The 16,653-nt window shown below is 43.6% G+C and overlaps 1 protein-coding gene across 2 annotated transcripts in view; it reads left to right on the top strand.

Annotated features, from left to right (window-relative positions):
* GRM3 (glutamate metabotropic receptor 3) overlaps nt 1–14,673 on the top strand; it is a 138,434-nt gene extending 123,761 nt beyond the window's left edge. For both annotated transcript variants that reach the window (XM_081927664.1, XM_081927663.1), the window contains exons 4-6: nt 10,338–11,404; nt 12,439–12,613; nt 14,518–14,673. In XM_081927664.1, coding sequence (XP_081783790.1) covers nt 10,338–11,404; nt 12,439–12,613; nt 14,518–14,591 — 1,316 coding nt within the window. In that variant the 3' untranslated portion in view covers nt 14,592–14,673. The remainder of the gene's footprint in view (nt 1–10,337; nt 11,405–12,438; nt 12,614–14,517) is intronic.
* Nucleotides 14,674–16,653: the final 1,980 nt, after the last annotated feature.

Genomic DNA, 16,653 nt, shown 5'->3' with positions numbered 1-16,653 from the left:
ATTTAAAAAATAAAAAAAATGTCCAGGGGCACTTTAGAGACCAACTAAGTTTGTTCTGAGTATAAGCTTTCATGCTACTGGACAATTTTTTATTTTTTTATTTATTTTGACTGTGTCAGACCAACACGGCTACCTACCTGAATCTTGTTTTTTCAGATTCTTGAGTGACTAAAGCAGTATTTAATTCTTTATGGTTCTGTGAGGAATCAGAGAGGAACATAATGAACTTGTTCTGTGCTCAGCCAGCTTCCATTCCTAAAAAGCATGCAGTACTAAAAAGAAGCAAAGACTGAAAGAGGCACTTAGAAGCAGCATATTTCAATGAGGGAACTTTGAAGTTCTTGGAACAGCATGCCACCTCTTGATCTTCACTTCTGCTGCTTTGAATATTCATGTTTCTACAAATTCACTTGAGGAGAGCTGATCAAAATACAAATTTCTACCTCTCAGAACGGGAATTTCTGGAACCCACAGGATGGATGGGTCTGGAGCCAAACAAGGGACTTCCACAGAGCAGGAAAGACGAGGCTGCTGAAAGGATGACGCACTTGCTCCTACCATTTCTCCATCCTAAATCCCCCTATACACCTGGAGCAGGTTTGCTTTTGGTTTTAATGGCATCAGGGCCCTGTTAAAAGTTGATGTGTAGCTTGCCTCGTATTACAAGATAGTTCTTGGATCAAGGAATCTACACATTTCACAAAATGAATTCTGGTAGAATTCTGAACCATACACTTTCAAAGTGCTCTCTCACATTAAAAAAAAAAATCATTGCATGTAGAAAATTAGCAGATCAGAGCAAAATATTTACAGTAGCACTCTTGCCTGTGAGCTAGTTTGCCATATAAAGAGAGGTTTCCCCTCTCACCCTTGGAGCCTGAAATAGTACAGACCACAAGCCAACTATGATGACAAACTACAGTGTGGGGTCCTTCCCTCCTTCCAGGGGCGTACCAAGGGGGGTGCTGTGGGTGCACTGCGCCCTGGGTGTCCCCACTGAGGGAGGTGACAAAATAGTGGGTGGCACTTACTGTGGGGCCTGCAGTGCCCACAGCCTCCGCGCTGCCCCAAACGGGCTTGAGCACCCGTTGCCTCCCCCTCAGCTGTAGGGCGGCTGAGTGGGAGCAGGCAGGCAGACTCCAGAGGCCCTGTGGAGCGTCCTGTCTCAGCTTGCCCTGCCCCACAGGCAGCTGGCCCCAGGCACCCGATCGGCTTGCTCCTTCCTTCCTTCCTTCCTTCCTTCCTTCCTTCCTTCCTTCCTTCCTTCCTTCCTTCCTTCCTTCCTTCCTTCTGACCTGGAGCTTGCCATGTTGCCAGGGTGGCACAGGGAGTAAGGAGTTTCATGGCTCCCACAATGCTAGCATCACTTGAAAAGGGAGTCACAAGGAAGCAACACCAACAGAGGATCAAGCGATGCCATTTAACTGAACTGCAGTTCTGTTTTTCACGGGTGTCTTTGATAGCTGAACAATTATTCCAACTTTCAATTCATTGATCTAAAAGCAAGAAATCTCGGTGAATCACAGCTCCTAAAGCACAGTCTTTGTGTGCCTTCCCTGCTGCCCACTTTATTATTGCAATTACAAGCATCATTATGTCATCTTTTTGCTTCACTTTTTGTTTTGTGTTGAGTGGAAAGATGATGAGATGCTACAGATGAAAAGAGTATCTCACACAGCATTTTATCTCCAGGGCACTTGGCCTAGGGCTGAACCCAACTGTGCTCTCAGCTATATGTTGACAAATGCATATGGCTAAGAGAAAAAGAGACGAGGCAGAGAATTTTAATGAATTTTAGGCTAGTGTTCCTAATGTCCTTTTCAGAAGAACTTTGCAGGCTTTTTTCCACCTTCAGTCTCTCCATGGGTCGGTTCTCCTGCCTTTAAGCAAAGATATTATTATACATCCACAGTCCTCTTCTGTTCCTGAACTGATTCAGTGGAGCAAAGTATTGGGAAGGGAAATAATGTGTCGCAGTGGTCCCTGACCTCTCTTCAAGGGCAGAAGGATTTGCAAATGGGAAGGAGGGTGTGCAACTTACATGCTCTAGACAGACGGTGTCGGTTGCATGATGTGTGCATCCCAAGCACCCCAAGATTGCCAGGTCTCAGAGGTTTACTTGCAGATTCAAGAGTTCAGCATCTCCCTCAGGGGCTCTGGGGGGAGGACTAAAAAGTCATAACTGGTGGCCACTGAAAGCCCTGTTCTCCATGAACTTGTATGACCTGCTTTTAATGCCATCCAAATTGAACTAATTGCCATCATTGAACTCTGCTCTGGATGAAAAAGGGCTTCCTTTTATCTGTCCTGAACCTTCCAACAGTCACTTTCATCAGATAGTTTTATGAGAGAGGGAGAAAAACTGTTCTCCATCCACTTTCTCCATGCCAGGCCTCATGTTATAACCTCCCCCCACCTCTCTCTCTCTTATTAAATTTTATTGAGTACAAAAAAGAAAAAATATACAAGTAACCAACTACAAAAAGATAAAGAAAAGTACATATAACCTTCTCTCAGGTCACCTCTTGTTCACATTTTCTCTGAACTATAAAAGTCCCCAAACCTGCAAACTTTCCTCGTATCGATTATTGGCATTATTGATACTGATATTCAAACTTCAAATCAACCAGCTGGAGCAAAGTAGAAAATAGTTCCTTAACTGAGCAAACAGTTGCCAAGAATTAAGGAATTAGGAATTGTGATCAGCATCAGAACCAAGCTCACTCACAACTCCTTTCACATAGAAATCTAGGCCAGTGTTTCCCAACCGGTGTTCCGCGGCACACTAGTGTGCCGCGAGACGTTGCCTGGTGTGCCGCGGGAAAAATTAAAAAATTCGAAAGATATCCAGAGAGGCGGCCTTCAGGCGAGTTTTAATTTTAATTTTCCTTCTCCCACTTAATGCCCCACGCTCGCCCGAGCAGCTTGCAGTCCTCGGTAACCAGGGCGACCCGAGGGAGGGGAGGGAACAGGGAAGTCGAGGGCGGCGGCGAGCCGCGATGACGTCAGTGGGCCGCGCCGCCTCGCCCTGCCACGGTGTGAGAGCCCTGGCTAGTGGCGCGAGCTTCGGAATAAGTGGGATCCGCGTGCGCGAGACCGAGATCGCGGGTAAGGAGCTCAGCCCTGGGCAGGAGGAAGCGGGGCCGCGCATGCGGGCCACATCCCCACAGAGAGCGAGTCTCCCCCGGCCCACCACTCCGGGCAGGTCCACTCGCATGAGGGGGCGGCGATGGCGACGGCCGGCAGCTTGCCTGCAATGCCATCCCTCGAGCAGGCGAGGAGCCCGGAGGCTACCAGATGCGAGTCCTCTTTCCCACCCTGCTCGGGAGTCCAGAGCACTTGGTCGCATTCAGGATCTAGAGTGGGGGAGCGGGGCTTGTGTCTGGGCTGGACACATTGGGCTGCCTGTGCCGCTCGACCTGCGGGGAGAAATCAGGGTGGGAGTCACGACCGTGAGGCAGGGCTGCCAAGTGTGGCAGAAGAGGACACGGCCGTCGCACCTGTCCTTAGGTAGGAGCTACTTCCGTGTCGACCTGCTGCCCTAAAGTCTTGGCTTTTTTCTTGGCTTTTTGGCGGTTGGCACAGAAGGAAGGCAAGGGGGAGGGGAAAAAATTGAAACTTACACTTTTGTGCGTCCCTCCCGGCGTGACGCTGCGCGCTGACGTCACGGGGCTGTAATGGTGGTGTGCCTCGAGATTTTTTTCATGAAACAAGTGTGCCTTTGCCCAAAAAAGGTTGGGAAACACTGATCTAGGCATTATTTTCTAGCAACCTAATTGGGAAGTGAGGCTTTTCGGTTGTTTCTGTTATTAGCCTTCTGCGAGTTCTTGTTGTTCTATTGCAAATTTCCCGATCAACTTTCTGCCCCTCCCTGCATTAGCACACTCCATTTACATATTTATCTCTCAGTGGATCTGAGGAAGAACTTGAGAACAGCAGCATCTAGACAGATGGCCCTATCAAGTGGCAAAGTGATGCTGCTGTGAAATAGGAAATTATTCCTTCAGAGCTGGTCTCCCCTCCCCCATGAAGTTCACAGGCTTACTAGGCAGACAAGCCGATATATCTTACGTCCCTGGCCTCTACAACTCGGGCTGTGTATCTATATTAAATGTAATGACAGATCAGTCTGTTTTGAAGAATAAGGTAGATCTCCCCACATCTTTTTATAATTAATATTTTTTTAAAAGAGTTTCAGTGATAGAAAATAAAGTGATGAAAGAAAAAAGTGCAAAAAACACATTAAGAAAGAGTATAGCATAGTACGTTAAATATAATCAGTTACATTTCCACACATTGTTATATAGATATATAAAAATATTATAATTCATCTATGATTATTAATAACCTACAATATTCTGAACAAACTCATTCCAAATGTCAATATATTTGTCCAGAAAAAGTTTATAAGCAATCCGTTCGTCTGCTGCGAATGTTGTCCTGTCGTCAATTCACTGTTTGTCTTTATTCTTCCAGTTCATCAGAATCAGCCTCTTGGCCACAATTAGGGTGTGTAGAATCCATTTTTGTTGCCTCATTGTCAGCTTCCAATATATTCAGAATAATATATTCCTCTGAATTTTTTAACTTTTTCCCCACAGTCATATTTAGTGAGTATGGGGCACTGTAAAAACATATGTATCAAAGAGGCATTATCCTTATTACATCTCCAACAAAGAGCTACATTAGACAGTCTTTTTTAAATACAAGTCCAATAAATCCTAAATATTATTTTATGTTGTATAAGTCCATCAATATTTAAGATCCATCAATAGGATTGCTATAGAAGCTAAAACTTTTTCCCACCGCATAGGTAGTATTGGAAGATCCAGTTCTTTGTTCCATTCATTTCTTAAAGTCTGCATGTCAGACTTATTTATTGATAATAAATATTTATGGAAAGTGATCACTAGTTTTTTAGTTTCAAAAAATTTATTCCGTTGCTCCAATATCTCTGGTGTCTCAGAAGCTGTAAAAGCTGCCAGGCCAAACATGACACTTAGAAGATGTTGTAGTTGCAGATATTGCAGATCTCCTCGCATCTTGCTAAAATCACTTAGATGCCTCTGCCTGGATTCTGCGCAGACTCAAGTCAAGAGGAAGTGGAACCTGGGAGCAATTCTTTAGACCATGCTGAGCCACAATTATAGCCACGTCACACATATTCACACATACAACAAAGATGTTTAAATTGAAATGTGTGAATGCAACAAAAGTGTATATCAGATAAACAGCCATCAAGGAATATAGGTGCCACTCTAGGGGACTGTGGGTGCTTGGGCACCCACAATAATATGGGGACCAGGCACCCACAAAGACAATGAGCAAAGCTGGCGGGCGGCTGTAGTGCTGCCTCCAATGATAATAATAATAATATTTTATTATTCATACCCCGTCCATCTGGCTGAGTTTCCCCAACCACTCTGGGCGGCTTCCAATCGAGTGTTAAAAACAGTACAGCATTAAATATTAAAAACTTCCCTAAACAGGGCTGGCTTCAGATGTCTTTTAAAGATAAGGTAGCTGCTTACCGAGAAGGCCCTCTGTCTGGTTCCCTGTAACCTCACTTCTCGCAATGAGGGAACCGCCAGAACATTGCAGAAGGCGGCTGTGTTTTAGAAGGGGACAGGAAAAACAGAACTTAAAGGGTGGGAGGTTACATTTCTTCTTTTTCCTCCCTCTCTCACCCTATTACATTTGTGGGAGACAGTTGCAATTTTGGCTACCGGAGATAAAGAAGCAAACTGCTCAGAGCAGACTAACTCTCCCATATCCTTCCAAGGCAGCTTGCAGTAAAAAGTGCCCCCTTCACCAAATCCAGCTCCAGTTCCCAACAGTGCAATTTCCTTTCCTTTCCTTTCCTTTTAGTTACACGGCATAGATGCAGCACTATTCTCTGGTGCCATCTGCAGGCTCCCTCACTGTCTAGCAAGGGCAGCATTTTGAGCACACCTGTCTTCATTTCTACGAGTAGAAGGAGGAAGAGGAGGAGGAGAAGTACAAGCTGACTTCTGTTTATCACTTGCTGCCCCTGGGGATTTCTTTACCTGCATGGCATTACCTTCCTTAATTTGCTGGAAGCTACCCAGAGTGACTGGGGCAAATCCAGTCAGATGGGCAGTATATAAATTTATTATTATTATTATTATTATTATTATTATTATTATTATTATTAAATTTGTTTCCTATAAGAAAAGCCCTTCTAAAACAGACCAAACACCCATTTGGTCCTGTATTCTATTTCCAGTCATGGCCTACAAGTCTTTTTTGTGTTTCTCCCAAACAACTGTTATACCATCTCTGAACGTGATGTTTTCATTCAGTAATCGCTGCAGACAGCTGTTGATAGATCCATCCTTTATGAAATTTAAAAGCCATCTCTGCCATCTAAGCCAGATGTGAAGACCTCCGGGATGGGATGCCCAGTGCGGCCCTCTCCACTTCACCTGCCTTGCTTGGCTCCCTCTATGGCTGCTTTTACCCAGCTAGAATGTAGCCTTGGCCTCTGATCATGCCACTTGCTTGGCTGGACAGAAATATTTATTTATTGGTGGGTGTTTTTCTTTTTGTAAATCTAACAAAGAATAAAATACCATCAGGATTAAGGGGCTTTCTCAGGACAGTGGAGAGTGTGCTGTACCCTGTGGGTATAGCGTTGGTAGCAATGCTCTGTGCAAATTGGGCAGTCAAGGAGGGTCAGTGAGGGGGAGGAGTGAGAAATGTCCATAGTTTCACCTGATGAGTGTTCGGGGTTTAGAGTAATGTCAAACTGTTTGCAATAACTATGTCTGGCCTTATTTGGTGCTGCAGTCAAGCCACGTGCATGCAGGGGACAATTTAGGCATGATCTTTTGAGCTGAGAGGAGTGGGCCTGAGAAGTGGACACAGCCCCACACAAAAGACACCATATGTGAACCTGGAATTTGCACATGCCAATTTGTGTGACTCACTTCATTAATGGCTATCTTTTCCCTTTTTGGCAAGGATGAAAGAGTATGGCTCACACCTGATTCCATCCTTTGAGTGGTGTCAGCTGCACTTGCTCCCGAGTTGTGAGTCTTTTTCCCAGCACACAAAGGATGTTACTGTGAAGGTAAAAGTCTGAACCAGCCTCATTCCTGAACCAGACTATGGATTTTCCTTTGAGCACAGTCAGAAGTGCTCAGTGAAGGCGGAGTACACAGTGAAGGCAGAGTGAAACAACACGTTTTGTCAGATCATCAAGTTCTGTGGGCTGAGCATTGCTAGCTGCTTTAACAAGGCTATAAATCAATCTTCACAGCAGAACTAGGTCCTACTATGAAGTATGGCTCTCTAAACACATTTGCAGGCCCACGTTCCATCCACTTCACAGAACTGTGCATCAGAGGAACTTTTTAAGGATCACATAGTGGTTTTCCAAAAGGCCCAGAGGTGGCGTGAGGCTGTGGGGGGGAGGGGGAATGGGCTTTTAATTTCCTTTGTAATTAGAATTTGATTGCTAGCATAAATTATCTTGCAATGCTTCCTTCCTTTTGTGCAAGTTATTTCCCACAGTGAATAACTTCAAATTAAATGACTCTTATCAACCCCAAGGCATCAGTGTTTAAAATCTCAGAGTAGGTTCCTTCAGTCTGGGAATTATAAATGAAACATAATTATGTTTCTTAAAAAAAAAAAATCTATGTTGAGTTTTGATTCCTTTTTTCCCATTTTAATTATATTGTCATAATTCCTTCCCCCGACGCACCAAAAATAAAAAAGTAAATGAAAATTGGAGTGGCAGCCAATGGAAATGAGATACAAAATTAAGATTAACTTTTCTTCAGTTCAGATTGTTAGAGTTGCTGCAAATGGTACCCCTGACCTGACCCTTGTGCAGAGTAGAAATGAATTTGCTCTCCAAAGTTTCAAAGCTTTACTTGAAAATAGCTACATATAAACATTATAAAGATACACAGTTACAATTTATGCTTAAACAAGCAAGCAATGCAGTCCCATCTTCTTTTTTAGTCCTTAATGCAGTTCAGTAAACTTTCCAGAGAGAGATAATAAACTTGTTCATCATGACAGAACATCCCCTCCAACACTTCCTGCTGTCCTAAACCCTCAAACGGAAACATTCAACACCCAACCGTTCCTTAGCATGTTTACTATAGCTAAACTCCTAATGTAAACTTCTCTTTCTAGCTTTTCAAATACAATATATTCAAGCACAGCATTTTATGCACATTAAGCATGTATTTTTAACAGAGCCTGGGGGTGCAGTGCCACAGAATTCCACCAGAGGGCTGACGCCTCTCTCTGATTGGCTGCCAAGAGAGTTAGTCAGAAGGGGGTGGAGCCAGCACTTTGGGAGGGAGAATAAAAGGAGAGAGAAGCCGATAGTCTAACTAAGGGAAAGAGCAGGAGGTGGAGTTGCAGAGTTGGTTCTGGTCCGTGTGTGGAACATCCACTCTGAGGAGCTGAACATCCACAGCTAGAGAAAGGAGTCTCTGAGCTGAGATACAAAGACCAAGTGTAGTATCTTGGGAGAATATTCAGACAAGAGGAAAGGGAAGGCTGAGTTTGTCAGTCAGGAGGGGAGGGATCCTCTAGACAGAGAAGCTCCCAGACCAGTTAAGAGGGGCGTGGGGATCCAAGGGATGAAAGTACCTCAGGAGTGGGAGTGAGGAAAGGTTGGGGAACTGACGGAAAGTCCCCCCTTCTTTAGGAGCCAAAGTGTTAAGCTGAAACACCTACACAACCACTAAGTGAAGGAACTGAAGTGAAATAACGGGAGAGAAGCTGAGCATCGGCCATCTAGGCTGGAAACCTGTAACATCGAACTGAAGAGTATTAACTTAAAATAAGCAGCTGAAGTTGAAAAGAAACTCCATGTTTACTACCTTGTTTAGAAGCCTGAAACACCCACTAGATTTATTAAGTTAATTGTTCCCTGAAAGAACTTCATCTCCTGACAAATCATTTGTTTTACCAACTTTACTCTGTATAATAAATATTTCTTTATTTCTTCTGCCTGAGTCTCCTACTATCAAAGTTTTACTTTCACACAAAACCCCAAAGTCTTCAAGAAGATAGGAGAAACATTGGCTGTGCGAGTAACACTTGATGGATAATGTGTAAGGAAGTCTCTGAAAGTTCTAAAAACTCGGCAAGGATGATCTGTTTGTCAACAGTTGCTTAATCCAGATAGCAGGACTCAGTCTTGTGGCCAGACATCTTGCTGTAGAGAAAGGCTAAGGGACAATATATATTTTTAAGGTGTATCCCTCACAGATGTTAACAACACGTCTAAAAATGTTATCTGAAAATGTGACCAATTCCTCAAGACAATTTTGGCTGCAGCTTAGTGGCCAATGGGGGGAAGGTTGCTTCTGCCCATGACACCCGGGTTCTTCATGATCCATGCAAAATTCATTATTGCAAAACCTTGGATGTGTTGAGTGTGAGGGTTATAAGACAGAGAGAACAGCATACCTTCCCCAACTCAAAATTATGAGTTGAATGTGCAGAAAGTGTAGTTTCTCAGGAAGCAACGGCGTAGCTGAGGCAACTGTTTCTGAATCATGCTCCAGAAATGAGTATCAATTCTCCATTCTGCTGTAAAAGTAGACATAATTGGGATCATGAGGCATGAACACCTCTCCCATCCCTTCCTGCTGCCCCAGCTGCCACACCCATGGGGTCCTCCGCTGCCTCTTCCATTTCACCCCAAATTTAGTGGTTAGAGCAGCAATTATGACAGCCATGGAGGGGCCTCTTTGCAAGGTCTCCATTCCTCTCTAGTACTCCAGAAGAAGCATCCTGTGCCTGAAAGACCTTGGGAGCATCTTGTTTGCCATAGGTGAGAACTCTTAATTGGAATGTCAGGCACCTGGAACTACACATCCCAGGGCTCCTTGCAGCCGTGATGCTGTTGTAAGTATATGGGGCTGCATCACAGATGCAAATAGTCATCAGACCTGTAACATCCAGGATGTCTGAAGGAAGCCTCAACCGTTTATTTTGAGGGCCGTCCTATTTTGAGGCACAACACTTTGATGACTCTTTGTTGGAATATCTGAGTCTGTTTCATCAAGACAGCTAAGCTCATGCTATATGCTGTTAACCATAGCTAATTCTTCATATTCTGACATGGAATGGTAATAAAGGTAGAACCAAATTGTAAGTAAAAAACGAACAACATCATAGCTCTGTACAAATGATTAGAAGATTAGTTTATGCAAAATTATTTCTTTGCTGGTTTTAGGTTTGTTGAAGCTCTGTTGACAAAAAATGAAATTGATTGTTTACACTGAAAAGAAGGGCAAATGCATAGACTAGAAACATTCTTTTCTCTCTCTTATTTCTGGCAGCTCCATTCAGTTCTTCCAAATCTGCAGACAACACTGTTAAATTTGATATTTACGGTGATGGGATAGGCCGATACAATGTCTTCAATTTCCAGCACAATGGTGGTAAATATGCCTACTTAAAGATCGGCCAGTGGGCAGAAACTTTGACCCTTGATGTTGACTCCATCCACTGGTCCACAGATGTTGTTCCAACTGCCCAGTGCAGTGACCCCTGCCAACCTAATGAGATGAAGAACATGCAGCCAGGAGATGTCTGCTGTTGGATTTGTATTCCCTGTGAACCTTTCGAGTACCTTGCTGACGAATTCACCTGCTCAGATTGTGGACTTGGGCAATGGCCCTCTACGGATCTCACCAGCTGTTATGACTTACCAGAAGATTACATCAAGTGGGAAGATGCCTGGGCCATAGGGCCTGTGACTATCGCATGCCTGGGCTTTGTTTGTACTTTCCTAGTTGTGGGGGTCTTCATAAAGCACAACAACACTCCCTTGGTCAAAGCTTCAAGCCGTGAGCTTTGCTACATCCTCCTCTTTGGAGTCTTCCTCTCCTACAGCATGACCTTCTTCTTTATTGCCAAGCCCTCGCCAGCCATTTGCACCTTGCGGCGTCTGGGCCTGGGCACATCGTTTGCCACGTGCTATGCTGCCCTCCTGACGAAAACGAACTGCATTGCCAGAATATTCAATGGGGTGAAGAACGGGGCTCAGAGGCCTAAATTCATCAGCCCACGTTCTCAGGTCCTCATTTGCCTGAGCCTTATCATGGTGCAGATTGTGGTGGTGTCTGTGTGGCTGATTTTGGAGGCCCCGGGCACTCGTCGATACACCATCCCTGAGAAAAGGCAGACTGTCATATTGAAGTGCAATGTCAAGGATTCTAGTATGTTGATCTCCTTAATGTATGATGTGATCCTTGTAGTCTTATGCACTGTGTATGCCTTCAAAACAAGGAAGTGCCCAGAAAACTTCAATGAAGCCAAATTTATTGGTTTTACAATGTATACGACATGCATTATTTGGCTGGCCTTTCTGCCAATCTTTTATGTGACATCAAGTGACTACAGGGTAAGTTTTCCACCATCATTTTAGCCAGATCCAGTGCAATATTAAATATTCTGCTCAGATTAACCAATGAAAGTCTGCTGTTTTTATGTGTAGTGGATAGGGAGCAGTGTATCATGGAACAGGAGAATCTCAGCCACTGCTTCTTAGGCCAGAATACACAGGATGCTAATGCAGGATTGGGGCTTTGGGTTCAAGGAGAGGGGAGGGTTAACCTTTCTTCTCCCTTAACTGTGGTCCAAATGAAAAATCACTCCACCACCCCAGTTTCCCTCCCAAGACAAACGGCAGCTTTGGGGGACAATTTTGTGGGGACTATGTTGGTGTAGGAAGAAAATGAAACCTGCAGTTCTGAACCTGATTGGGTTCCCTCACACTTGACATTTACACAACTTAAATACACTGAACATCACACAAAGTTTGGCACTTAGCATGAGAGTAAGGTCATTACATTTACACAAGTAAATGCAGGAATCTTTTTGCCTACTGTGGGGCTCAAACCCATGACCCTAAGATTAAGTGTCTCATGCTCTACCGAAAGAGCTGGATGTCATCTTTGTAGTGCTGGAGGGAAAGCGTATATGAGATGGTAGTTGGAAGTATAAGCACTTGGGTGAAAATTTGGTCAATACTATTCAGCGGCAGCTTGGGTCTGAATATCAATGGCTCAAGGACAAACAATAGTAAAAGTCTGTTGCTTGCAGGAAAATCTCAAGCAGGGTGTGAAGGCATTTAACTATTGTTGGAGATTGTTCATGCTGGACTACATGAACTCTTGATCTGATTCACTGGGACATATTTTTGGTCTTCTGCTCCTATGTTCCAAAAGGAATTGAGTTTGTCTTCCTGCATGTCTGGAGAATAAGGCTGCTCATCATGGTGGCAGCATGAGTGCTGTTGCGTTCCCACCCTGCTTGTGAGTTTCCCATAGGCATCCCAATGGCCGCAGGGTTCAAGGGGCCTCTGGTCTGATATTGTGTTTCTATTGGGAATTCGGAATTCATTCCTGCTGACCTTTCTGGTTTTTCTCCATGCAGGTTCAGACCACAACCATGTGCATCTCCGTAAGTCTCAGTGGCTTTGTTGTCTTGGGGTGTCTCTTTGCCCCCAAAGTGCATATTGTCCTCTTCCAGCCACAGAAGAATGTGGTCACGCACAGGCTGCATCTCAACAGGTTCAGCGTCAGCGGAACAGGAACCACTTATTCCCAAGGTAATTAAAGATCATGGCTGCTGCCTTCAGAGCCCGCCCCCCCATTCTTGCTCTCCTAATTTCTCCATCACTTGGTGGGGTGGGGGGAGCAGGCAGAGACAAAAGTGGGCAGAAAAGCACGTGTGAATTCTACCTTTGTGCAGGAGGCTAGTTGCCATGTGCAAGGGCATATAACATGCCCCCCCTTCAACAAAGTAAGACACTTTATTTGAGGACATTTTCCAGCCAGGCTGGACATGCCTGGAGGAACACATTTGGTCCCAGGGGGCTGCGATTTCCCGGTCGTGGTTTACGGTAATTGAATTTTGAAATAAACAGCGCCAAGGCGGGTGGGAAGTAGCAACTGAAACACCCAGTATTGAAACAGGGGGGGACTTGGGTCTTTCAAATTTCAGCAGCACCCTGTGCAAGGCAAAAACTGCCCAGCCTGTCTTTCCCCTTCTGTTCTGCTCAATTCACTGCATCACATTGTGATGCCCTGCAGTGCCCCCTTTGCCCAGCACCCAGTCCGGAGGAACCTGTTGCGCTGCTCTAAATCCGCCTCTGGTTGAAAGCAAGCAATAAAAAACCAGCATTGGTTTTATTTATTTTTTTAAAAAAAACCAAGTTCCAGAAATGGGACAGAAGCAACTAGGTTGTTTTTTTAAAGACACTTATAAAGCAACCAGCTCAGCAACCAGCTTGCTAAGAGCCACAGAAGAGGCAGGAATCTAAGGGGAGCTGGTCAGGCATCAGCATGCAGGATGGACCAAGCCCTTCACCTGCTGAATTTCTGCCTCCCATGCAGTTGTTAACAAACAGCACCGGAGAAACAACTGGTATATGGATGTGAGAGAAAATATTTTCTTTCAATCCTTAAACATGCACACAAAACACATGCTCAAAGCCTGCATGATCCAGCTGATAAGAGTCCTGGATACACAGTGCAAGAATTCATTGAGTTCTTTTGGACAAGCATCACCTTCAATTTATATCTATAAAAGCTAGGTGTGTGGGGTTTAATTGGTAGATCAGTCAACTGAACCAGTGGTAGTTTGATTGAACATTTACTTTATTGCAATACTTATTTCTCACTTTTTATCCCTGAGAGGCTTTAAAAGTGTCTTGCTCAAGAAAATCACGCTCTAGTTCAATAACATGTTGCTTCTAAGGTGCCCAGCAGCTCCCTGGGGCAACACTTCCCTCCCTCATCCTTGGTCTTCACCCTTCAGCTGCCATCTAGGAGCAAGGCCTTCTGAGGTGAGGGAGTGGATCTGAGCAGCTGAATGGTGCTCAGACCATAAGGGGGACAAATCCTGCCTTGCTTGCAGTTGCCAAGGGACAACTTTCCCTGATGTCTTCTGAGGCAAGAGACTGGAGGTGAGCACCTGAACTCCCTGAGCCCGAGACGGGGGCAAATCTTCCTTTGACTGGGCTCTAATAAACTGAAAGCAACTGATTACTGGATTACTGATAAGAGGCATTACATAAGCCAGAGGATTTTGAAAGTGCTGAGACTTATTTGCTAAAAATCTCTAGCCACTGCAATTCTCAGGATTCCATACTTCAGATTTATGGTATTTTTGAAACTGTGGCCTACATTTATTATTTATTATTTTATTTATTGAATTTATATACTGCCCTATACCCAAAGGTCTCAGGGCGGTTCACAGAACAAAATAAGAATATAAAACCACAAAATATTTAATCAAAATGAAAGCAACAACCCAATAACCCCCCCCCCAAAAAAACCCCCACATTTTAAATAGGATGCCCTACTATTATGCAGTCCTAAGGGCTGTTTCTGTATTATCATCTGTCTGGTGTTAAGGCATTTAGTTCTCCTCTCCATCATTTCAAGACCGAGTGCTATTTGCACTTGTATTAAAAACTCTCTCTAGCTCCTGGCAATGTTTCTCTTTCAGCCTCTGCTAATGTATATGTGCCAACCGTCTGCAATGGAAGAGAAGTTGTGGATTCCACCACCTCATCTCTGTGATCATACAGCTGGCGCTGCCATTCCTAGACAGCTGGGAAGAATTGCACATTTCTTGTAGACTCTGGAAAAAGAACAATTTTTTTTTAAAAAAAAAAAGACTAGCTTTTTTTTCTAGAAACAGTGTAATAAATTATTTTTGAGGACTGTACAGTATATAGTGATGTTCTTTTTAGAACAAATTTAGAGCCTTCTGTGATTAACTGTTCTAAGGGATGTTGCTGTGCCACCATGTTGATTCCGCAGTGAGCGGAAGGTCGGCTGCCATGTTTGGTGGCTTTCTTTCTAATGAGACTTTTTGTAATTCCTTGTTGTAATTTACTTAGACCGCATTTCTATGTTGTATATTATGGTTACATTCTGTGCAACAAATGGTTTTCACAGCTGTATTAATTAATGTAAAGTTGTCAATAATAAAACCTGAAAAGCTTTTCAGCATAATTGCCCTTTTCCCCGCTAAGAGGTTACTAAATTTCTTCCCCAGCAGGTGTAATGATAAATCTGCCTTAACAGAGCAGTTATTTTATACTGGTTTTATTTATTATTTTATTTCAGAATTTATAAATTACTCTACATTCAGAGGATAACCATTTTACTCACCTGGGTGATCCTAACCAGGTTACAAAGCTCTTTGTGGATTCTTCGGGTCTGGTCTACATATTACCAAGGCTGGCCTTTATTGTAAGGGTGAGGTATCCCATTTCAGGTGACCGTTTTGAGGCTTGCAAATGTCAGACCACTAGGACAGGTGCTGAGATTAAAGGACCCCTTCATTTGGCTCTTTCCATCTTTTGGCACCAAAATATCTTGCGCCATCATATCTGCAGGTCATGGTCACCAGGGAGAAACCTCTGTGGAGCAGACTTCATAGGGTGGAAACTGTCGGCCTGCTGCAGCCAGAGTTCCTTGCCAGTGCAGGTAGTAGTCCACATGCTTGCACCATGACACTGAATACACACCCAAAAAGGGGGGCATATAATTCACAAAGCTTAGAGGGAAATGGCAACTGCTTTAAATCTGAGCAAATAAAAGAGGCAGTCAACAGTGACAGACTAGTAAGGCAACACTACCTTGCTAGTTAACTTGACAAATTTAAATTTTGTGCACCTGAAGGTTTCCATTGAAACATGTTGAGCAATTTCCTATTTTATTGCTGTTTCCCTATATTTGCTAGTACCATATTGAGGCTTCCTTGGCAGATTAAAGGAGTAAAATATTGGGGTTCTGCCCAAGATTAATCACACTCAAGTAGATCCAGTGATTTCAGTGGTTTAACTGCATGTATAACTTAGTTGGATTTCACCCATAATTAAATATTGTAACATCCTGTCTGTTACTTGAGATCTACCAGGGAAGTCCTTCTCATTGTGTGATTACCAAGCAAGGCTCAGCCTTTTAGAACTCATAATAGGGCCTTCTTGGTGATGGCATCCCGGATGTGAAACATTCTTATCCTGGAGGTTAGATCAGCATCAACACTGTGCAGTTTTGGGTGGCAAATGGAAACATTTCAATTTCCATCAGACCTTTTGAGTAAACAGATTTGGCCCATGCGACAGTGGTGTATGCTGAGTTTTATACAGTGATTCATTTGCTCTGTAATTTTGTATCTGATTTTAACTTCATGTATGTTGTATGTTGTGGCCCATCCTGAGATTGTTTAACAATGAAGGGTGGCGTATAAATTTTTAAAAACAAACAAACAATGTTGTCTTATCTGCAAGAAACTCTTGTGTTGGGGCAGCCTGTACCTCCAATGCATAAATATTATTATTATTATTATTATTATTATTATTATTATTATTATTAGAGAGGCATCAATGAGCAAAAACATTTTGCAGAGTAAGATAAGTAAAAGACCGGTCCCTGCCCTGATGAGTTTGCAATTTACAGCTGACTCTTAGTCTCTCTCTCCCAGGCTGGGAGCGCTGGACACACAAATGTAATGGGGGATGGAAATTGGTCCTCTATGTACAGATTTGACTGGTGAGTGTGATATGAAGAATTACTCAATGTCAGTTAAATTAGCTGAATAAATGTAGACATTTATTAGTTAAAATAAAGA

The sequence above is a fragment of the Podarcis melisellensis genome (assembly GCF_964234715.1).
Source record: "Podarcis melisellensis genome assembly, chromosome: 10".
Classification (NCBI taxonomy): domain Eukaryota; kingdom Metazoa; phylum Chordata; class Lepidosauria; order Squamata; family Lacertidae; genus Podarcis; species Podarcis melisellensis.
The sequence above is the reverse complement of the archived record's forward strand: the minus strand, read 5'-3'. Positions and strand labels throughout refer to the sequence as shown.